Below are 24,525 nucleotides of genomic sequence, written 5' to 3'. Positions count from 1 at the left end.
TCTGAGTCCGCTCACTCGGAGCAATTCATATATGTTCAGGCATCGAGTATCTTGAAATTCCGCAACACTACATCAGATGTTCGAATGAAACTTCATTAAGCAATTAAGCTCGGCTGGGGAACCATTTCTCATCGTTCTCTCCTCGAAGATAAATGGATTGAGGTGCCGGTTCCCCGCTCCATTCATATATCTCCCGGAGTAATTTGAGGAGAGGAGGGTTTTCGAGGAAAAAACGCAATAGTTTGCGCCGGTTCTGGAATCTGAGATTTACGCGGAGACTCGTCCCCGGCTCCCACCGTCCTCGAAGACATGTGTGGAGCTGCGGTCAGCTCCAGACATGCGTTCCTCCCGTTCGAGGTTCTGAGTTTCGTTCGCTCCGTTCCTTCCACGAGAGAAGAAGGTAGAGATAAATGGGGAGGACATTGGTGATTTATCCTCAGAATTCGTTCAGACGCTGTCAAGACATTTTATGAGTTCTCAGACGTGAGCCCTCAGGGCTCGGGTCTGAGCGATTCCCGGGATGGTGGGGATCTTTCGAGCGTGGAAAGTTTATGCTCCAATCTGACGGATTTTCCGTTAATCCAACAGATCAGAGTCTTAACCTGTGTCCGCTGACTGGCTATCTCTGACTGAGCTTTCGTGTGACCCATTTCCCGTTGAACAGTCTGGTTGTTCGCAGACAACATTTTCTGATGAAAGAATGAATCGAGAAGGGAAACAATCCAGAGTCCCCGAGCCAAAGCCTAACTGTGATTTGGCCACACACCGATCCGACAGCATTCCACGGAGTTGCCAATCGAGATTATCGCGATTCGATGAAGTTCGAAGGGTGCGAGTCGCGGGCCTGGATTCCAAATTGTATGGGTGTGGTTCTCTCGTCGGAGTCAGTATTAGATTTGGTCGGCCTGTGACCTTTGATCATGCTGCCATATAGGCCGTGGTCAAACGAAGTCAAACAAACTCCTGTCGTATCGAAGCCAGATTCCTGGTATTCGTTTTCCGCGGGTTCGGTCTCCCGCCTCTGAGGATCGAATCACCGGGCTCGGGCTTTTCCGAATGGAGTGAAGCAAGAGTATGTCTGGACAGCGGTGGCTACGAGAAGGTGATGAATTCATCAAAACGCATTCATTTCAACCATCTGCTGGAGTTTTTGGGCTTATTATCAATATTGAGTTCCTGTGCTCTGCCTGTCGGGGTTGTTGGACCTCTCGCAGCTGTAGAATTGATACCGTCGGCAGGTTTCCTCACAGAACGAGCACATACATCTGTCGCCCGCCTCGTGCTTCTCCTGTCGCGAGCGTATTAAGTGGTGTACAGGTGATAAATTCAGATATCGGCCTCTTGGAAACACCGGAACGTTCGTGAAACTTCCTCTTATCCGGTTTATTATCGTTGGCGCGTCCCAAAGAACTCGGTGTCTGTTTTTCCTTGTCCCAAGCATCGAAGGTGGTCCTACGCTCCGGTTTGAGGTCGATACTCGAGTTTGATGATGATCGCCGCTCGGAATGAGCTCTATGCTGCTTTTCGGTCACGCTAATCCCCTCTCTGTCTTTCCGACTCTCTGCGAACTCGTCAGCCGTATACAGAGGGAGTTCCCACATTCGCTTGGCAGCAGGCATACTGTCAGAACTCACACGATCGAGCGATTACGACGACGTCCGCGGCATGAACTTGTTCGGGGGAACTGTTTCCCGACTCCGCGTTGCGCCGCGACTTGCAGTGGATGCGCTTTTGACACGAACTTCGCCCGATTGGATTTGCGAATTCCCGCTGTACGTATTCTTCTTCCCTCGCTTTAGGTACCGACGAATTGCTTTTCGACGACAAGTCGCGGTGAATTTCAAGCCACGGAATAAGTCTCTCGCTCGCCGGTGCAATACTGGATGCGATACTGGAGAAGCTTCTCTTCTGATGTCAGCAACGTGACACACCTAAGCTATTCTGTCATCATGAGGTGAATGCTAACGAAGAAGATTCGATTTCTGCATTCGCTATCTCGCCCGCTCGTCCGGACGGTGGCTTGCTCGGCAGACGGCCTGCCGCTCTGTTTGTTGGGTGGCCGGTTTGTCGGCTGTTAGACCAACCGCACCTCTTGATCGGTTTGTGATCTTGAAGCGGGCGAGACGTGAGTTCGCTTCCAAAGCGCGAGACCAGACCATTCAATACCCGTGGCTCGTCCGTCTCGAAATTCCATGCCGTGTCCCGCACCGAAAAGTCGTCTCTTCGCCGGCCCAGCCCCTAGACCGAGACTTCCACGATAGCTGGTGGCTTGCTCCGTGATACAATAATATCATCGAAGAGTGCGAACGACGCAATGATCGAGAATTTCGGATAGTGATCCGAATCGTTATGAATCGAAAAAAAGATTCCGAGCCGAGAAATTCAGGGGGCCCGATTTATGGGGCGACGCCGACGTCGCTTCGTAGTCGCAGTGATCAGCAACGAGGCTCGAAATGCAACGAGTCTGCAAACGTCAGGTTCATTTCCACCGACTCATCCGAGCGGAGTTTTCCTTCCCCCCCCCTCAAAAAACCGTGCACACCATCTCGCTGCTCCCCCCTTCCCAAAACCCGTGCCCACCATCTCGCCCCTCCCCGCTCACAACGCAACGGATCCCGACTGGGCATCTCGCTAAATGAGACTTCCAAGTGCATACGCGATGAGATTGGCAGACAGAACTTCGTTATCTTACCTCTAACGAAGTCCTGTTATCCGACCTGTTCGCAGGACTGCGATTCCTCTGTCGGGACTCTATAGGTTAGATGAGCGCTTTCAATAATCTTCCTCGCGGCCGGAATATCTCTGAAGTGTCATCGCACCGAACATTTCTCGATCCGACTTTCCTTCGCTGCTCTGGCGCCGGTCGTGTTCCTGCCGGGACCATCCGAGAAATACCGAATCCACTCAGCTGATCGAATGGCTCCCTACGAATCTCCCTCCAACGCTCACCTCATGAGGGAAAAACGAACTCGGTCCTGTTTCCGAGGCATGGCGAGTAGAACTGGTGCGTGTGGTCCCGGGAGATTCGTCGGACTGGGAACTTTTTCGTAATGTGTCTTTCTCTCCCGCTCTCGCTTTGATGAAGACGGGCTTTTTCGCTCACCTCCGTTACCTTTTCCCGTCCTTCTCCATCGTTCCACCTCGAGTTTGCATCCTATCCTGAATCCTGGTGGGATCCGGGATTCGAGTTCCATCGCTGGACTTGATCGGCCATGCAACGCTCGCTCGGGACCTGACCGAGGCGGCGGAGAGCAGCTTCTGACAGCGAAGTCGTTACTTTCCTCCTAGCGCACATGTATTTGTGTCAAGCATCTCAACGACAGCCTCTGCAAGCGTTTCCGGTCAGTAACAGAGACCTACGCATAGCAGAAGATATCGAGTGGCTGTCGGCGATCCTTCACTACGCCATTGTTCACTGTTGCCTCGCAGCTTTTTCCGCCTCGCTCCATCGTCTGTGCAGTCTCTCGGTGCTCGCTGGACTCTCCAGAAGTCTCATTGTGTCCCGCCGCCCTTTCGGGGGACATCCGCGCTCTCAGTCAGCGGTCCGCAGGGTCTGTGGAGGGGGCGAGCCTCTCGCGAGAGGACATATTTTCGGCGAGAAACGTCCACCGGAATAGTTTCCCAGTCGCCGGACACAAGACCGAGCTCATTGGATGCAATTAGACCTGAGCTGGTGGAAGTAGCCTTCTTCCCGAGTTGTACTCAATCCGGATCAGGGTTCAGCGGGGTCCGCGGGCTCACGAGCTTGAGATCCGCTAGAAAATGAGATTACGCTCGGTGGTCCGGGAGATCTAAGGACTGTAACTCATTTAGGGGAAATGCGAAACGAATGTCTCCCTGTGGAAGGACAGCGAGGGAAAATCTACCGAGCGAATTCTTTCTCCCATCCTCGCAGGCCTCTCCAGGTCTGCTTTTCCCGTTTTCGGAATGGTTTGCGCTGAGATCGCTCTGCCGGAGCTGAGACCATCAGCGAACATCGCTGGCCTTCAATTCATCGTATCGGTATATCTATCCATCTCTTTTTATTGATCACTCTTTTCGGCTCGCCGTTGGCGACGTGACATCGGCATAGCGCACTCGGACAGAGTGACAGGCAAGTTGACGGTGGAGAGAAACACGTTCATGGGGCCAGTCCTACCCGACGATCATCGCCGAGTGTTCATAAATAAAATGGGACGAGATGGGCGAGTTTTCCTTCCCCTCTCGCGCCGTACCCGACTCCTCTCGTGTATCGTTTCGCATGCGCGGCAAGCGAACATCTGTCTCGATCGGGTCATCCTAACGCTGCTGACAGCTTCCAAGCGTTCTCGAGCCGTGCGGAGATTCCGCAGCGGAATTCCACTGCCTAACGATACCGGATCGTTAGCGTAAAGGCTTGAAGCCACTCGAGCGGAAGTGCTTGAGTCGGTCCGTTGTAAAATTCGCGCACGAAAATAAATTCGAGCGGCTGCCGTCGCTGCAGGTGCTCTGAATGCAGCGACCATAGGCGGAGCTGAGCCTTTTTGCGGATATGCAGAATGGCCGGAACCACAAAAAAAAAGAGAACTCGTCGGTTTCCTCTCCTTTCTGTCTGAGATCACAGACTGGGATCGATGCGGTGGTGGTTGGTTTCCGGAGACGGAATGTTGAGACCCTTTATAACGTCCCTTTCCTAATTCCCCAATCTTGCCTTCTATACCCCGGCGATCATTGCGAACAGCTCGTTTCTCGAGTGAACGCTCATGTCCGAGCCTTATTGCTCCTCAATAAGGGCTGGATATTACGTCGATATGGTAGCTTGAAACGTTCCATGGTGGAGTTCCGGCTCAAATGCAGCTTTCGCCTCGCTTGATCTCAGTGAGCGATTTGATGTACATTCGGCGGCCGGGAATCGTGCTGATACCGATTTTTTCCAAATCGTTACCGACAGCCGCATTCGGAAAGAGCCTCGCGAAAGGACATGGCCCGGTAGAGATATGCAACATTTCGCCTTAGTTGGCATCGATGATCCTGGTGAGCTCCGTCAATTGTTTCCCACCACGACTTCCAACTTCCAAGATCAATCGCGACTCGTAGCGTTTTCTCCTCAGAACCGCTGAGCGAGGAGTTCCCCTCAGATCCGTTAATCAGGCTTGTGGCGGCGATCGAGAGAAAGAACAGGATGTTTGCCCTGCTGATTCCTCCCTCCTCTTCCCCGTCCTCCGTCTGCGCCGACTGCTTGGAAGTGTATCGATTGTACGCATTCTGATTGCGGCCAACGGCGCGGGCTCCGAGTCCTGGAGTTCTAGGGGAACTCGAGAAGAGCCCAAACGACCTTAGTTTCTGCTCGACTAGGTAGAGTGACGCTGATGCCTTTTAGTCAGCTGTGTTCAAAGCGAGTCACCGCCAGCCCGATCTGAAGTTTCAAGTCGACTTTTTCGAGCTTCTTCCGTCTCTGCGTCCTCGAATTTCGTCAGGACTCTGGTAGGCTGGGGCAGACGTCCTCTCTCTGACATAAGAGCTCAACGTCGCACGGCAGCTGCTTCTCGAATTGCAACTGGTACTCGTATGGAGTCTTGTGTCATGTACCGGGCAGTGGGGGACAAGGTGCGCCAAGGAGGGGAGAGAATTTTCAGGGGCATTCGTCTGCGAGACGTCGAGCCTCTCGAATATCGTCCTGCTTGGCAGTCCCGACTCTAGTGCTGGGAGGGGCCGTGTCGGACCGCTTTGACGTATGACGTATGGAGAACATGCATAAATTCTCACTAATGATTGATTTTCCTTCTGTTCCCAGGTGTGCTACATACCCTTTGTTTCGAGGAGTCCCGAGAAAACATCTTGGCATTGACACATCGAAACAGCAAAGCTCGTGAGAAGTTCGCCCAGAAGCGAAGCAAAACCTTCTGAGGAGTTCTTCCAGTGAATGGCGAACGGGGCAACGGCCGCGTCTTCCGTAGAGCTCGGCTCAGCGGTGATGGCGTCTCAGGTGCCCGTGTTTCCCCAGGTCGGCGCAGTAGGCGTGGGCGGCAGAGCTGTCGCAGGATTTACCTCACCAGACCCCAGAACATTAGCCATGTACACAGCAATGCAAAACTCCGCAGCCGTTCAGGCGCTTCAAGGAGGCATGTTTCCCGGTGTTCCAGGAGCAGCAGGAGTCGTAAGTACCTTTTTCCCCTCGTCGTTTCCGTTTCCACTCTCCGAGAAATATTATCTTCGCTCCAACGGTGACGAAGCAAAGCAGACTCGGGAGACACGTGCTACGTCGGCTCTGTTGCTTGGTTTCAAAACTTGCCACCTACAGTCCCGGACGAGCTACTTTAGAGCAAAGGCAGTTCATCGTCGATGTCGGTTTACCCAATTTTCTGAATTGGCTCCTCCGGGTGTGGAGACGGAGATATTGCATCGATGAAAATTCCCTCAGACCGAAGTTTTTGAGCGGGTCGAGATCGGTACCTGTGCACATTCACTGTGGATAGATTTAGTCGAAACCACGACCAACCCGTGGAGCGGCGCGGCCTTGTTCCACGGATTAAGTTGCGAAGTTGAGTTGCAACGTTGTAAAGCCGGGGCCCAGAGCGAGGTCGCCTATCAAAGTCCATACGTGAACTTGATGGAATCCGAACTCGTTTGAACGATGCCTCATTTGGAACCCGCAAGGAACACCAGAGGCGCTGACTTCGCAAGCGACTCGTCCTGAGACCAATGCGGCCTCGCCTGTTTTTTTATCTCCTCCTCAGCAGTTCTCCTCTATTGATTCTGGCCGCGAAGTTCGGCCTATTGAGTCTCCTCTCTCCCTGTTTAGAGCTGTCCGAGATGAGCCTGCTCGTCTTTGGTCGGCCTTCGGCAGCTCACCACTCCCTCTGCTAGATCTCTCGGCGCGGAGGGGCTCAATTCCTGAGAAAAGCAGAGATCCTGTAATTCCGGGCTCGGATTCAGTCTTCAGCCTATAAGCAGGTAGTCGGAAGCCGACATTTATTCCCGATTGCTACATTGATGGGACCTCGCAGCTGTTGTCGCTCCGTTAGAAAATTTATGATTCTCAATATCGGGACGACTAGAGACTCGTCGCGGCCCGCCGAGAATGTCTTCATTAATTCCATTGACGACAAGAACGAAATCCGCGGGAGGAAGTCCCCGGAGAACTCAGCGCTGAGAGCCATCGAGCACGCTCGACAACAAGAAGCACCGGGACGAATATCGAGGATGATTGAGAGGAAACTTGAGCAGGGGATGTAGGAGGGAAAACTTCAAGTGAGCTTGAGGGAAGATTCAATGAGCCGTTCGGTAGGAACAAATGAAAAGGGCTTCCTGGAAGCTGTCGCGAGGTATCTCCAGAGGAAGGATAAGTTTCGAAGTGAAGAAAACCCGAGCGTGACTCTGCGCCCTGCGCGATGAGGCCTCGGGAAGCAAGGAACAAGATGAAAGGACACCGCCGCTTGCTACTAGGTACTAGCCATGATGAGGATAATCGTGATGTCGGGTAGTACGTCGCGTCGTCGTAGGTAGTCGCTTGCGGGTATATTCTCGAGTTTTTCTCCTTGTGCTCTCCTGCTGTCGTCGTCGACTTCGTGGTGAAGGCGGTGAGACTCCTCGCTGTCCTGCCGGATGCGAGAAAACGATCTAAGGGAGGCGGACGGCTCAGGATGAATTCGGGGTTGCCTGGGTCCTTCCTTCTCTGGGGCACGCTCCCGCCTTATCCTGGATCACTGGTCGAGGGAGGAGCTCAAGTCGTGGACTTGGTTTTTCTTCATCGAACTCTTCCTTCGCAAGGACAATCGATAGAAAGTAATACATCGCTGGTCGATCAAGTCTGCCGTTGTCTGCGACGCGATATCATCTCCCGCAGTCTTGGACCAATGGCTGCTGCCGGTATAAGCCAACTCCCAAGCGAGGGAGCCCTGACCAATGCGCCGATAAGGCAATCAGAATCGGAAAATCAGATCCGATAGATGTTGGGAACAATAAATCTCATCGATATACGGTTTTTTCCTCTCCAAAAATTGGACGGGCGTCATTGGGAGCTGAGGCGTGAGGAAGGGAAATTCAGTGAAGGCCTCGCGTTCGTCGATTCGACGAACATGTACCGAGAGGTCGTTGCGCGACTCGTTGAAAGCCCTCCTAAAATTGGCTATTGGAAGACTTCTATGGATTCGACTATTCAACGGCGTGTGTTCATAGTCGCGAGTGGAACTCGGTGAATAAAGAGGAGGATCCTGAATTGTGTTGTAGTCGAGGCAGCCATACCGCCCAGAGGCAACGTCGACTTCCATTGGTTCCCCCATACTGTTCCATATGCCGCTCACCTCTTTGCGTTTACTTTTTCCCCAACGGGGATTTCCTGAAGCTCTAGAGGTTTCCGAAGCCTCACGCCGAAGGAATTCCAGATTCCTCGTAATACCAACTCAGTACTCCGGGACAGCGCTTCGCCGTCGGTTGCCACGCTTCGACGTTGGAAGGCTCCCGATTGTCCTTGGGGGCTCTCTCGGACTCCTAATGCAGGAATCGCCTTGCTGCTCATCTCTGAGTGGGTCCTTCGTGCCTCAGAATCTCGGTCCCGTTTTTCATGAGTCTGTGTTGAGATAGAGCCGACGACGAGTGAAACTACAAAGTTACGTGGCCGAGGGCTGTTTGTCAACGGAAAACCTCGCGATCTGAGAGAGTCATAACAACAGCTCGTGGCTCATGAGATTGAGACCCTGACCCGCCCACTGCTTTTTCCTCGGGGTCCCCCTCGTATAATACGCAGACTCGAGATCTCAGAGGCGTTCGAGTGGGAGTCATACAGACCCACCGAACGATCCCCCCGGGCGGCTCGATATGCGAGAATTTTGAAGTCGTAATCATCATTTGAACAATGGCGTGATACCATGTGAGGCCGTCGGGAATCCAGTACGACCCGCACGCCAGCTCGTCGCTCCGTGCCTCGTCCGGATTCATCAATGATCATTGTGGAGATGTACGATTTGTCCGCTTTGCTCTTCGAGGGAAAATCCCGTTTGCTCCGAAAGGTGCTGCGGCGGCCGATGAATAGATCGGTGTTGTTCTCTCGGCGAGGAACCGCGAATTCGCTGAGACCGGGCTGAAGTTCTACTTCACTCGACTCCGGTTCGGTTTCTTGCTCCTGTTCCTCGCGCTGTCTCGTCTCTCGCTCGGTCTGACTCCTTAGCAATGCAACTCCAGTCACTCTCAACCCTACGATTATGTTTGCGTTTCTCGTCCGTCTCCCCCTGCCGCGTTCCCTACGGTCGAGCTCGAACTCCGTGCCGCAATCCCCTCCCGGAGAACCATCCGACATAGCCGAATTCAGTCGGACACGGAGATAGACGACGAGTGAGCGAGCGAACAAACGAATGAATGTACAGAGGAACAGGAATACGGACTCGCACAAAAATACATGGCGGGTGCTTCCGAACAAGGGTTCAAGCCCCTCTGAGAGAGTCGACGTGGAGAGGGCCCTCTCGGCGGGCCTAGGCCCGCGTGGCTCGATTGCATAGAGTCGTAGAGGCCGCCTCCTTCCGACCGACGAACGAACGAACGGACGAACGGATGGTTACGGTTTGTTACCTCAATCAAGCGATGCCTTGTTTCGTTCGTGCTTTTTGATTGTTATCTGTGTATGTGTACATAGTAACCTTGTGAGAACCGAACCCGTGATTACCGCTGTGTTGAAGATACACTGCCTAGGCTCGACTGAGAGGTGCAGATCTTTGGTGTGAAAGGAATAGTGTTCGACGACGGAACGACAGACTAGGAGGCCATGAACATTTTTAGTGAAAGTGTGATGCGCGTGTTTGATGAAAATTTCAATATGGTGAGTCCTGTGCCTTGGGTTTCCGCGCTCTGGGCCGGAGTCGTCTCCCCGTCCGATCCGAGATGCAGGTGCAGTTGGTGGTTTCTGCCCGGTGAGCGTTCTCTTCTCCTCGCGATTACCGCCGTTCCTTCCGATGATTAAAGCGCGTTACTGAAGATTGGAGACAGGCATCGGTTGTGGTGGAAAATGCAGCCTTCGCGCTTCGCGGCGCGACGATGACTGAAAAACAAAAACATGAGCGATCAGCTGGCGCACTCATCCTGCTTCCGAAAGCGTTTGAGCCGAGGGCGGGATGGCTGAGCGTCTCGTTGAGTGTTTCACCGTTCTTGCCCCGATCCATGGGCCCGAAAAAAAATTGTCAATTCGATTAAATGCAGCAGAAGCAGCTTGAGCGGGTTGACTTACGCAGAGTAAAGTGACCGGTGATCTCGCCGGAACTCCGTACGGAGCGCTCCCTCTATTGACACATTAGACTAAGTCGAGAGATGGACGCTTGACGTGTCTCTCGGAGAAAAGCGGCTCCCACGTCGACCGATCTGTCTACAATGTTCAGGCAGCTGTATTTATCCACGGCCGTAACGCCGCACATTGTCAAGAGGACAACGACGACAGGGAGGCTCCCTATCAGCGAGAGCTTATTACTTTTTGCCGGCTTTTAATACACGCGTCCGTCGAATGATCTCGAGCCTCCGAGAGCGGAGTGCCACTCATCGGATCGAGAAACGATTCAGAGTATTCGGAGAGGCCAGGAAAAACACTTCTCGGCCTAAGGGCGCTTTGTTTATGGCTCGAATCCCTGAATCCGGACGCGCGAAGCGAAACGAATAAGTTGGGCGACGCCCCACGACGACGTGGTGCTTATCCGCCGCCTGTGCATATCCGTTGCTTCAGCGCTGGCCGGAGTCCACGCTTCCTGCGTCTCGTCGGAAAACCGATGCAACACTCACCTGCCCGGAATTCGAAGCGCTGAGCCTCCGGCACGGGTGAGTGCTCGACGGGCGGCGTCCATAGAAATCTCATGTTGGATTCCCCCCCCTCCTCCCATGCTGCTGATGCTTCAATTCCGTTATCGAACATGAGGCGGCGTGTTTCGAATCGAACTTTTGATTGAGGAGCAACTTTTGATTATCGGTGTTTCCTGAAGCGATCGCGTCCCTAGACTCTCAGGAACTGTCGATCCGAAACTCCCGCGACTTCCTCCGAGCTCGGCGAGAGAAAACACGGACATTCAACGGACCCAATCGTTGTCGTGACTGGCTTTCCAATGCGGCTGATAACTCGAGCAGCTGACGGGCTGTCGGGGGTACGCGGGCAAGAGGAGCGGTTTGCCGAACGTACGAATGGGGGTGCGGTACATGAGCAGTGCGGCGAAACAAGAGACATGATCGGGTTGAAGCAAGCCCCGGGATGAATGATTTCGATTCGAACCGATAGCGATGGATGACGCAAAGTAGGGAGTTATTTCGGGCTGCGAGGGGGGACGCCCGTGGAATCGCCTCGTCGAATGCTCCCGCGGACTCGAACCTGCCTCCAAGGGAAGATTCCTCGACCCGGGAAACGGTTGCGTTCATGTTCCGCCTGCATTGTGCTGGGTCGATTGACGGGAATTTCAGGGGCAGCTTAAATGGCTTGAATTCCGAAAACCAGACTGTAATGAAAGGAATTCGGGGCAATCGAGAACGAGATCAGAAAGTAGCGCGAGGAGAATAATGTCCGCTCAGGCAGCGGCGGCAGAGCTCCGAACGGAGGACTGAGGAATTCCACATCTCTTGCACCAGGTGGAGAGACGGTGAGAGCTGGTGGAGCGGCAAGCCTGACCCAAGCGGAAACTACACCTATATGTATATGACAATATAACGATTACAGCGGTCAGCAAGAGACAATCTCCGCCGTTAAAATTAATGGTTGTAGGACCTCTGTGCGCTCGCACTTATGACAATGCTCACCAAGCTCGAGCATCGTGACGGCTCTGTTTGCTTTCTTTTCAAAGCCGCCGCGGCGACAACGACGGCTCCTCCTTCTCGCGGTCGCTCAGCTCTCGCAGCTCTCCGCGAGCTGAGTTCGCGCTTAAAGTGATGATCAGCAGAAAAAAAATGAGTCGCGTAGAGATATTCCCGAGAGGATCAGGAACAAGCCAACTCTTTCCTTTAGATCGTCATTTTACAGCGGTGAGAAATTCCCAACCGTTATTCTCTCTCCGTCACCTGAGATCCGTGATTTCGGAGACGCTCGAGGAAGGTCGCACTGCTTTGAGGATACAACCGACATCGGGTTTGACAATTGAAAAATCTGTTTGAAATAAGTCGGACAACTCCATCACTTTGTGCCACTGACAGTGTTATCTACCTGCTCGAGGAGTTGCCACGGGGACTCCACGGCTGTCACGCCGAGAAAATATTGCAGGGATATCGATTTATTGGAATGCGTCTTTTGAGTGATCTCTGAGGATCGGATGACAAAGAAATCAGTGCGACAGTGCCGTCCCGGGAGCGCTCCAGTGGAGGCTGACGCTTCGCGGCCTCACTCCTAGCTTCTCGCGTGTCTCATGCGGCTGCCAAACGTTCGAACATCGGTGTCACAACCGACGCAATATCTTCGCGGCACTCGTCGAAATTACGCTTCAAGAAGCTAGAGAGGCTCTCGAGCTGGAGAAATGTTCAAACGATGCGGCGATTAAATTTCTCTAGAGATATATATGCTCGCCCCGAGGAGTTTTTTTTCTCAGCTAAGAGTTCGCTGTAGAAAGGGAGATCGGTGGGAGAGCGTTTGAGCCCCGGCCACTCTAGTGTCAGCTAGGCGGCTGGCATTCAAGCCGGCGAACAAGACGGCCCCTGGGTCCTTCTCGTCGAGCGAATCTCTCTCTGTACATGCTACGACTGCTTCTAATGCTGGCACCGCTGTTTCAAAGAGCCCTGACCAAAGCCTCTACTGGTGACGGCGACGAGGAGAGTTCTACTCGATCATCTGATTGTTTTCAACACTCGGTCCGTCAGCTTTTTTCCAAAGTCGAACGAACGCTACGATTGTCACAACCTGATGTTGTCGAATCGCTGCTGAGAATCAGCTGTCGGTGCGAAGTGTACTCTACGGAGAAGCTTGTGGCTCGAAATAAAATGGAGCTTGTAACCACTGTAGCTCCCGATTTCGTCGATGACCTGCCAGAAGTGAGTTTTCGTTTTTTCCTCGTGCGAGAGCTATATTTCGGATATTCATGCCGCTGCTTTCGTGATCACAGACTTCCATTCTTCCTTCAAGTCCGAACTTGCTCCCTTCTCCCGTCCGAAATGGGATTCTTTCTTCCTTTCGAATTCTGCCTCCGGTTCGCTTCATGTACTTTGGGCAGTTTCTGTCGTCCGTATCTCGGGTCTTCCGTACATTTATTATCTCCTGTAAGGACTCTATGGGTCCTTGATGTCTTTCCTCTTCCCCGACATCACCGGCGCTCCGTTTTCGAAATTCTTCCCATTTTCTCGGCCTGGTCCTGAGTTTCGATTCATCACTTCATCTTTCGCCGTCGTACGGTCATCCTCTCTGACGATCCTTGCTGTCATCCGGGCCTTCATTCCCCGCCCTTATATCTCGCCGCTCGGCTTCGGCGGCGCTCTCCTCCGTCGCTCCGACGTGAATGATTTTCCGATCTTGGGCGTCTCTGGACGAGGGAAAAAACGGAGTAGAGGAGCTCCAGTCCTAAATGTTTGTTCTCGAATTGATGGAAAAAATGTATTCTGCCTCGCTGATTGTTTACAGAGACCATCGAATACGCAGACTCGAGTCCGCATCGCAATTTTCGTTTTGTGCCCACCCTCCTCTGCTGATTGACTCTTTTTCACTGTCAGCTGCTCCTGGAGCTCAATGAGTTCAGCGAACGGGAACGGAAAATGGAGCTCGGGAAGGAATCGACTCGCGAGTGAATCGAGGCTCCCGAGTCCCGAGGAAATTCTCGACGATTTCTGAGACTGGGGAAGATCTAGATTCAGAAAGGAAGACAAGCGATCCGCTTGTTTTTATGCCTCCGAGGAAAATGTCACAGCTGGTGACTGGAGCCAACTGGAACGTATGACGAATTCTCTAATGGATATTTGAAGCTACGCCCAGTCCCTGCGACCTGTGGTGCACGTTGCTCAGCCCCGAGCACGTACATCCAGACATACTTCTTTCGTGCGAATGCAAACGCCCCGTTCGTTGTGATTGTGGTTCGCTTTCACCGAGGCCGAAGCGGCCGTGGCCCGTTGTAGGTGTTCAGAATCATTCTCCGAACGACCGTACCTGCATTCGTCACCTCCTCCAAGAGATCGCTCTCGGTTGTCTCCCGGATGATGAGTCAATTCCGATCTGGTACGAGAGTTCAGATCGTCACGAAACTCTGGAGGAGAATCTTCAGGAATTATGAGTCGCGGTCCAGAGGCTCCGATCCGAGAGTCTCGAAGTCTCCCAACGGGGATATCAGGAGCAGGGGGCGCGGGCTAGGAATCGACAAGAGCCTCATGAGATGCTCCGAACTCCCGATATGTCTGCTGGTACACTTTGCTCAGCTGCTGTTGCGACGAGAGTTTTTGTTTACGCTGTCTCTCACGCGACACGCGTGGGTAGATTTCGAGAAGCCCGGCTCTTGCTCACGCGGACGTCAGCTCTTGTCTGCCTGTCGGACACGAGAGAGGAGCCACGACGAGAACGGCGTTAACAAGTTCTGGTCTCCCGAGTTGCGTCCGTCCTCACGTTATTCCTCCCCCGAAATATTCTCAATACTCGTCGCGGGAGATCGAATAACACCACGAGATTAATCTCCTCGGGATACCTCGGGCGTCTCGAATCTCGGAGCTCGGCTCCTTGATCGGCTTTGTTTCCAATTTGTTCTGCTTTGGTCCGCTGTGAGTTGCAGAACGCTGCCGACGGCCGACAGCAAGGCGGAATTGATTGCCTGTTCCGGAGTAGAAGTTCACCTCAAACGAGTGGATTACTGTGTGGGTTCCGCAACAGCTGCGGTCAAGTTGAAGAGTTCCCCGGAAAAGCGAGTCATGAATGACGTTGAGGCCTGCGACGTGAGACTTTCCTCGAAACTAGACGTTCCATCATGCTTTCGACAAGGTGAGGGTCTACGCACTCTCGGGAATTACGTTGGCTGCAAAGTGACGTAGACCGGGCTCCGAGCGTCAGGAGAAACGTTCCCAAAAGACTTATCGTCGCGGATCATTCGGATGACGCGACCGGTCGTAGCTACGGGGAGCGAAGGGGGATGTGGAAGGAATAAGGCGAAGCGGGTCGGGGCGGGGCGTAAGACGCAAAAAAACGCGACGGGGAAAAGCAATAATTCCGGAGAACCTAATCAGCTGATTAGGGTTCCCTTGCGTCATCTTGATGGACCTGTCGATGTCGATAATATCGTAAATGAGCCCGGGCACAAAGGTGTTTTTTTCGGCTCGAAAAACTCTCAAGGCCGTCCTGCTTTCAAAGCCTGCAGCTTTCAGAGTATCAGGCGACGAAAATCCTCAGAGAGAGGGGTAGAGAGCTGGACGGGAAGGAAGCGAAAAAGTGCCGTCCTGGTATCTTATGTTTCGTTCAACTCGGATTCCCAGCGCGACGATGCGAGAGCCTCGGCTTATCTGAAAGGACGCTGCACTTCATTGTTCTCAACGGGTCTCATTTCTGGATTTGTGAATGTAATCGCGGCCGTAAGGATAGCGCTCTGTTCCAGGAGTCGTGCCCGGCGCAAACGAGTTTCCCAAAAGTGGTCACGGTGTAACACGATTCGATATTGGACGTGGCCTCTGGCCAGTTGGTGGTCTGACGCAAAAGTTCCGAATGGGCGGACGAGGTAGGGAGGAAGGGCGCTCAGTCAGTCAGTAAGGCCGAGCGGCCGGCCAGCCGGCCGGTTGGTCGGTCGGTAGGTCCGTGAAGCTCTTCCGCCTGAATTGAACTCTTCTCTGCTGAGCTTTTTCTAATCCGGGCAAGTTTTCCACATTCGGCGAGGGCAGGACCGGGACTCCCGCTGTTGGCATGGAGAAGACGTCCACGGTCTGGGTCACTCGAAGAGCGCCCGGTAATCCCGATTTGCAGACGGATTTGCGTCGTGAAAGGCAGTGAAAAAACAGCTTCAGAACCAGTCCTGAGGACTCGAAACGGGCAGGATTGCGACATGTCGGGAAGCGAAAAGTCATTCGCTCGTTGATAATGCGCCTCTCGGTCGATCTGGCTGCTACGCTGCGGACCAGGAGAGGACCCTTTTGCCTCCATCGGCCTTCTTCCTCGGATTCACTCTCCGTGCGTTCCGGAATCGAAATCAGGTGTGGACAAAACGAATTCGACCGATCCATTCGGGCCATCCAGACCGGCGGAGTCGCAAGACGGCAAACATTCTCATTCCTCTACGGGCACCTCGTGTGGATTTCTCCTCCATCCGCCCCATCGGTCTCTGGCTATTGTTTAAGATCTTGGAATATTCGGGATCCTGACTGTGTCTCCCTCGAGGAGAGGGAATCGTAAGACTCCGCGCTATTCTAAGTTTCCCCAGCCCGAAAATTGAGACATAAAACAGCATCGTCCTACTTAGACTGGCAGGAGGGGAGAGAGCACTCGGGAGAAGGGACCTCGGGGAAAACTCCGACTTTCGCAAAGAGTCGGAACTCATTTTGCGAGGCAACTGCCTTGGTTGCGCGGGGAAAAAATTGCACCGTCAAATTTGACTACCCGACTGGCGGATGCAGTGTGCAACGTTGGAGGGATGAATCTCTCGGGAACTTATGAGCCCCGAGAGGTAACATTCCTGAAAACTCAGAAGATAGCCCTTGATTTCTTTGAGCTGGTCGTTCCCTCACCGTCGGTCTCTGACGAAATGACGAGCGAGCCGCAGGTCGACTACTTGCCTCAAAAGATTTTGATATTTTTGAGGAAGCACCCAACATCCAGATTTCCGTCTTTTTCGCTGGGCACCTTCTTCCGACAACCGGGGACGTAATCAACAAACAATTGAGTCGGAATCTAATCTAGGAAATTGCCATTCCAGGTTGGCGACCTTGGAGGTATGCAGCAGTTGCAGTTAGCCGCCGGCGGGAACTTCTTCGCAGGCCAAGGCGCTCCTGGACCCAGTGCAGGGGTCCCCGGGCCGATTGCTCAGGTCCAACAGCCTGTGAAGAAGGAGGACCCATCTAGGCCACTTCAACAGTCTCCTCAGCAGCCACCGACCGCTCAGTTGGTCACCAGTAATTCTCAGATTCCCCAACAACAACAACAGACACAAACACAGCAGCAGCAACAGGTAAGAGATCTCTCCCCGCATCGGAGGAGGATTGGTCAAGATCAAGGAAGGGAAGAATCATAGTTGGGGAATATTTTATGATGTTCGAGAGCGAATTTTGCAACCGTCCTCCCAATGGAGACCTTCTCGCTTTCGTCGTCCCCCGAAAGTGATACGAGGATCGGAACCGTCGAATCGGTCTTATCAGTGACAGCCAGACTATTGAAAGCGGATATTGGAGTTGGAGACTCCGACGGAAGTCGCGCCAGAAACTTGTTCGTGTGAGAGGCTCGAACCCGAGTCGTAGACACCACGGGGGAATCGACGACATTTTTTGGAAGCCCGGGACTCACTCGCGAGCGGAACTCATATCGCTCACCTGCAAGCAGGTCCACGTTTCTCGCCCAGATCCGCGACCAAGGCGTCCGAGCTCGACTCGGAGCCTCGGTTTCAATTAGCATACTTGATTTCGTAGCTCTCTGGCCGCGCGGAGGCTGTGCCTCATCAAGTATCAACGGTCTGCCTCGAGAGAGGAGCAAATGAGAGCCGTCCGATCACCGACACCGTCGAGAAGAATCAAATGGACTGTTCACGCAGACGGGGCGGGGGCGTAGGGATGTATGGAGATAGAAACAGCGAGGCTGGAAGACTCGCCCTGATATGCGTTCCTAATTATAGCGAGATGTTGAAGGCGATTTCAAACGAATGCCTGGCTCTCCGAGGAAGAAGAGATGTCTCATTATAGCGTTTGACGACTTTCGGAGACGACTACTGTCGAACCCGGTGACTGTGTTCGGATCCAGTTAGGACACTTCTTAGTGGAGACGCCGGCATCGGCTGGCCAACTCAATCAGTAATGGAGGTCGCGAACTTCCATCGCTCCGGCCGTGGGCAGAGTTTTACTCCTACGTCCACCTACTCTGCTACTTCCATCGTATTCAGACTTATTTTTTTTCTCCCTCATATTGATACGCAAACTTTCCAATCGTGAGTTGCAAGAAATGGTGGCCTCTCCCAGTGCTGACTCGTTGACCGCAGAATCAACGGGATATCGAAGCCCATAAAGATCGATCGGTGATCGATTTCAAATATCCGCACCTCGGGTCTCTCTTCGTTATCGGATCTCGATCTATTACACGTTGTTAATCGTACCTACGAACATGAAGAGCTCGATCGCTTTTTCTCGAAACTTCCATCTTATGTGGGAAATTGTCCGCTCGAGAAATAGTTGTGCCTTCCGCCAAGCGATCGGGGACTTGTTTGACGTTGAATCGCTTCTGTTCTTTATCGGTACTTATTGCCGTTGCTTTTATGATGGCCGGGAGCTCGTTAATTGCTGGCACGTCTCTGCGAAACCGCTGAATAAGCAGAGTGTTTTCGTCAACAAATGAATCGACAGTCAAACGAGAAACGGATAGCGTCACCAAGAATCTGCTCTTTGACGCTCACGGTCGAGCAACCAATAGTTGTTTCCTTCATCCGAGCCAAGACTGCTCCAACGAAAACGACATCGGTGGATCCATGATCTCGATTCGATGATGGCAGCTATTGATGATGTCCGACCGGCTGGCTGGCTGGCTGACTATTCGATTCTTGCACCGGACCGACCGGTTAGCTTTGCGAGCAGCTTTGAGCACTCATTCACGCACGTTAAGTGACATCGGCTTCAGTCTCATCAGTGCCTCGAGCGATCGTTGTTCGCCTCTGTCTGACCGGTTCTCGATCTTGTGTTGCTTCGCTGTCTCGTATTTCTGTTTCGTCTTCATCGTGGTCACCGTCACTGCGGCAGAAGTCACCAGAACCGCTAATCCATCTATAAAAGATGTGCCGGGCTCTGTGCGTGAGTGTCTCGGGAACTTGTCCCGAGATTACGATTGAGCGTCGAACGAGTGGACATCTGATTAAGCGGATCAGTGTTAAGAACCAGCGAGAAGTCGGACATTTCGTCTGCTACGATAAGATCGACGAACGATTGGGATTCTGGGTGAAATTCCTCTCACGATCATCGTCCTTCTGTATCTCTCTAGAAATTGGACGCGTCCCGACGCATAGCTCCGCCGAGCAATTTGTTGTGCTATCGTCCCGAAAGAATTCGCACCCGGAGCGATAAGGAGAATTCGATTCTAATCATCTGCGTTTTCCGCGCGGGCGAGGCGCTTCTGCATGGGGGCGAGCGTACGTGCGTGGGCTCATTCTCGCTTGGTCGGAGCGTAATTCTCTCCTTGGAGAGCGTATCCGTGGGCGAGCTGTATCTTTCCCTTCCACCGAGTCGTATATACGTTTCTACGCTGCTCAGTATATTTTCCTGGCTACGATCGGCCGATAGAAGCCGTAAACTCGGATCCGGACGCCATGACTTCAAGCTGTTTGAGTTCTGGGGCAGGGGAACGCTCGATTTACTTAGCGATTTATTCATCCAAATCGAGCATTCATTCTACTCGAAAGTACTATTTTCAGGAACGAGAACAGGTAGATCGCTCGGTGATAATGGAACCTAATATCGCGCGTCTGCAGACCGCCCGCCGAAACGTCACGTCCCAACTTCATCGGGCAGAGCGTCTGAATTGACAGTTTTCCCCTGTGGGTTGGCCGAGTCCTCCATTCGAAAGGACACGATAGCCTAGAGCAGAGGATTCATGAAGAGGACGTTGATGTTGCGCTCTCGATTGTGCGAGAGAATGAAACCGTCGGGCCTGGCTCGCTGAAAGCCCGCAAGTGGCTTCGTGCCAGCAGCACCTGATGACGACAGCGGCAATGTGATGTGATTCCTGGGTCTCGACGGCTTCTGGCGTGCATCCCGTACTGGATGACGCCACTAGTTGCATTCATTCCCGCGAACTTGCTGAAGCCTCCGTTGATGTCGGAGCCGACGTTCCCCGCAACAAGCGCTTAGTATGCGTCGCTCATTCGGGTCGGGGCGGCGGGTAATATCGTCGATCGGAGGCCCAGTGTCGTAAACTGCCCCCGTCCCCCGTTCGGACTGGTTCTAAACTTGGACGAACTCCGAAACTCCAACGAGTGCATCACGGAGATCATCGAGTTGCCACGGTGGGTTTTTCGCGTCGCCGCGAGCGCCCAAGAGATCGGCCTAAGCGACGAGCCCGGGACACCGCTCCATTTTCCGAAAATTTCCCTGTCCCGCATCGCTCGGGCTGGAAATTCCGCACGGCCCTTGTCGAGTGCGTTGATTTTTTGCGGTACGATTTCGAGACGATCCTCTGTTGAGAATATACGCAGCGTTTGTGGAGTAACAAGAATTTCTGGGAAAAATGCAGAATTCTCAGCCCTACCCATCGCTGAAGGAAGAAACCATTGGAAGATTGATCCGCCGGCGGTTTGTGGGTCAAGCAGTGGTGATTTGGGCTTTCACCGCGACCGTCTCCGCTGTCCGTCAAGTGCTGTCTGTTAACGGGCCTAATATTTATGACGACCGAATCAACTTTTCGCCGAAACACTCATCGATGGAAAGTTGGCACGGTGGATGGCCGTCTGATCGGTCGGTCGGCAAACACGACATAATGAGGGCTTCCATAAATGTTAGAAGGATATAATAGCAGTCTTCTGCGGAGGTCGATCGCCGATGGATCCCGCGTCGTTATTAGGACCTAGGTCGACCGCTTTGTCGATCGATCGGTTGGTCGGTCGGTCGGGCACCGGCTCCTACGAGACGAGATCGGGGGGACGGCCAAGCCCACAGCACTTGGGTCTGAATAGCGAGAGAAACTCGGAGGAGACATTATACTCAGAGAGGCAGGGAGACAGCGGCAAGCGATACCAACCTTAAGGAAAAGAAGAAGGAGATGATTCAGCATTTCAAACGCTGGTCGTCAGCACCGAGCTAGGGGTCATCCAGATAGAGCGACAGCGGTAGAAAGTTTGCTTACATGCCAGCCAGCCTGTAAATCTGTCCGTGTGTCTCGGTGCCGCGCAGCCTGCCGCCCGGATTACTTGACAAGCTTCCTTTCGGTTCGCCTGTCTGCCCAATCGGACGATTGAGCATCGTCTGGGCCGAGAGAGGAAAGAAAAATTCCCTGTAAGGGATTCTCATGAGCTACTGCCGCATGAAGCAATCGCGAAGCTTGCTCCGCGTATCGCTGGACCGGCCTACCGGTCGAACGGTCCACAAAAGATTCCAGTTCGGGAGGAAACTTGGTCCGGTAGCTCTTGAATCGAATTCGGATGGGGTCAGAGCCTGAAGTAACCTTCTGAATCTTAGGCAATGTCACACACGGAATAGAGTCGCGAGTTCTTCTGAAACGCCACCAGGTCCCGGAAAATTGTGATGGGAGCCCCTGGACGTGAGTTTCGGCTAGCCTGCTGGAGTTCCCGGAGGTACGAGTTCGGCAGTCACAGCGTTTCCTTCGAAGCGACAGAATAGGTCCCTGAACAGAAGATTCCCGTATCCCGTGCGAAGGAACGAGAGCCGAACGGGGCCTTGCGGAGTCGATGTGCCGGCGGAATGCATGGGCTTAACTAATGCTTGTGCGTGTCCAGTCGGGATCGTCCGTCTCTGTTCTCTGCGAAGGGAATCGCCTTCTCCGCTCCATGTTCATATGCTTCTCCTGTATCGTAGTCGATGTCCCGTCACCTAGATGGATCACGCATCGCCCGCCTGCTGGGAAGACCTCGTGGATATTTGACTCGGCTGGAAGCTTATGTTGTCTCGGAGGTAGAAAACGGATCGAAGCGCCTGAACGAGAGTAGGCATCGATCAGCTCCTTAGAGTATCACGGTGGACTAGAGAGGAGGGTTTTGGGAACCCGAGGAGACAATTCAAGCCCGGAGAGAGCATTAGTTGCAACGGAAGACAAGGAGCTCTCCGGGAGCTCAAATATTCCCACCGGCGCTGGAAGTCACCCGCAGAAACTGTCGGCAGCTTGGAGCTCGAGCGTTTGATGACGCTATGAATGAGGGGAATACCAAGTGGCTGTCTCTCGGTTTCGGCGGCAGCTGATTGCGGAGGGGGCGTCCTGGGCAAGTTGACTAGTCCGGGCTTGAATGTAATCGAGGGCTTACGCTGCAACTCAGCCAAGGGTAGCCCGCTGGCGACCGAGTTTGCCCAATAGGAAGTATAGTTTGTTAGCGTGAGACCAGCCTCATATTCCGTTCCCTGAGCAGAGCAATCCCAAGAAGCTGCAAACGTGATTTAGCACAAAAAAAACAAGAGGAATATAGGCGTGGGGCGTAGCCATTATTTGTCGGTGGTCTACCTGTAGCTCGGAGGATTGACCGGCCGGACGGCCGAACGACCAACCGACCGATGGGTCCTTTCCGACCGCGTCAAAGTGAATGGCTCTCCACTCGGCGAGAACCGATGAGTTCGAGCATACTCTGCCATTCCGATTTGAATGGCGCTACCGGGGTTCGCCCCTGCTCCCAGCCGTTCACTGAGCTGCTCGTAAGCGAGTTGGTCTTTTGAAATTCGTCATCCCCAATCGCGGATACGACGAGCGCTCGACGACGTTATTTTCGCCGGAACGCTCCTTCGCTCCACGCGTGATCTAGGAGCGGATGGGGGCCGGAGCAAAGGAAGCGAGACCAAGCTCATCTTCGGGCTGGACTTCTGGGGGTTCCCTCGAACGAACTGAACCTGGTCAGAACGCGGTCTAATGGGAGAGATCATGAGTAGGTGCTTCAGCCCAGACTGCAATTTGTGGCTAATTGCTTAATTCCAGTCGACTCACCGACGGATGCTAGTGTGCTCCTCTCGACACTGTCGTGACATCCCTCGTGAATAGCTGATCATACCTGTGGTCTGTGGTGATGGCGGAGAAGGACCCGTGTTAGAGCTCGTCGTCCCGAGCGAGCCACTAATTCGAGTACTCGACCTGCACTCACCTCTTCTCTCATTTTACGCAGAGCTGCTGCGGAAATTTCCGAGCAAAGGCAAAAATTAGCGATGTCATTGCTCTGTGGTAGGACCCGCGCGTGTCTTTCCCTCGAACTCGGAGATTTCCCGACAGCATTGAGAGCAGGATTAGAGGAGCTCTCTGAAGATAGAGTGGGGAGTAACTCGGGTCGGGCGGATCGTTATCCTCTGTCGTTCTCCCTGGAGAATCTCCTCGTTTTTTGCCGTCCGTTTTTCGGTCGAGCTCGACAAAGGAGCTTCATTCCTGTACGAAGACGGGTGAGTGGGCGTGTGACCGTCTCGAGATGAGCCGGCTCGATCGGCGGACAATCGGAAGGCTGCGAGCGAATTTTGTGTTCGATCCTCCACGTACATTATGGATAAATGGGAGAAATGTCTAGAGAAAAATCTCTCTGATCCTCCTTCGGACTCCATTGGTGCTTCCGCCCCGTCTGACATCTGATCAAATATAAACCAGCCTGTTCACCATCGATTTCGGAGCGCGGGAGCCTCGACCCGACGCCCAATCACCCGAGTTGTATTTATTGTGTATTTTTTTCTCTTCAGCGGTCTCAAAGATAAGAAGAATGTCTTCGAATCGGTTTACGCTCTGCCCGATATGGGTAGTCTACGAAACGTTCCGCACCGAAATTTCGTCCTTGTTCAGTGAAGATTCATCGGGTCAAACTAAGCTTCCTTTTTCTATTTTTTCAGGACAAATCGATCACAAGTCCCCCACCGCCACCGAGCGGGCAAGTCGCTAATAACGGCGAAGTCGAAAACGTCGAAGGTTCGCCCCTAAAGGAGCAGAACTCGAATCAGGTCGAAACAAATCAGCCTGATACGATTGTTCCTCCTTCTGTCGTAAACAGTCAACCTCCGGTGAACACTGTATCCGCCCCAAACTCTGCTCCCACCACAAAGGATGTGCCTAAGAGACTGCACGTCTCCAATATCCCCTTCAGATATCGCGAACCTGATCTCAGAAACTTGTTTGGGGTGCGTGGCAGCCATATTACGGTCTAAGTATATTAGCATTAATGGTATTTCATTCCAGATGTCTGCATGATTTGATTCCTCTTGGATTCATTCACTTTTCTTTGATCGGTCGATCGATTCATTCATTTCTCTGGTCCTTCTCTCGTGCTTCGATTGTTGAATTGTCATCTATTCACTCACTGTAGTCATGATCGTTCACCATTCACGAGCGATCCGGTTTCTTCCGCTTTCGATGCCCGGTTACTCGAATTTCAGCTCTCATTGTGAGACTGAGCACCGTGGAGAATCTCTAATAGCTTCATTCATCGGAACACCCGCCGCCGTCAACCTGCACTTGGCCTCGGTTTAACATTGTTCCCACATCTTTTCAGGAATTCGGGCCAATCCTTGACGTGGAGATTATCTTCAACGAACGGGGATCCAAGGTAAGCAGAGCGAATTAGACCTACAACCGAGGAGTAGATGGAATCGACATCCTCCCGATGAGAGAATGAGGAGCGTAGGTAATTGGAGTCGCACAGAAACGTCCAATCAAATCGGGAGACCAACTAAACGGCGGCTCCTCCGAGCACCTTATCAATCTGATGGTCTGGCGCAGAAGTTTTTGCTCGATTGCATCTCGAGCGTGGACGTTCTGCAGTCCCGTGGGTGGAGAACGAGATGGAAAAGTTTTTGCCG

At 53.0% G+C, this 24,525-nt stretch overlaps 1 protein-coding gene across 1 annotated transcript in view; it reads left to right on the top strand.

The window, feature by feature from the left end:
- Nucleotides 1-5,881: 5,881 nt before the first annotated feature.
- The window catches only part of LOC100903553 (RNA-binding Fox protein 1), a 30,988-nt gene continuing 12,344 nt past the window's right edge, over nt 5,882-24,525 (top strand). The window contains exons 1-5 of the mRNA XM_029111026.1: nt 5,882-6,112; nt 7,674-7,688; nt 16,770-17,021; nt 23,563-23,847; nt 24,219-24,272. Coding sequence (XP_028966859.1) covers nt 5,882-6,112; nt 7,674-7,688; nt 16,770-17,021; nt 23,563-23,847; nt 24,219-24,272 — 837 coding nt within the window. The remainder of the gene's footprint in view (nt 6,113-7,673; nt 7,689-16,769; nt 17,022-23,562; nt 23,848-24,218; nt 24,273-24,525) is intronic.

Source organism: Galendromus occidentalis, unplaced genomic scaffold, assembly GCF_000255335.2.
Source record: "Galendromus occidentalis unplaced genomic scaffold, Mocc_1.1 scf7180000077194, whole genome shotgun sequence".
NCBI lineage: Eukaryota > Metazoa > Arthropoda > Arachnida > Mesostigmata > Phytoseiidae > Galendromus > Galendromus occidentalis.
Note: the sequence above shows the minus strand (reverse complement) of the source record. Positions and strands in the feature narration are given on the sequence as shown.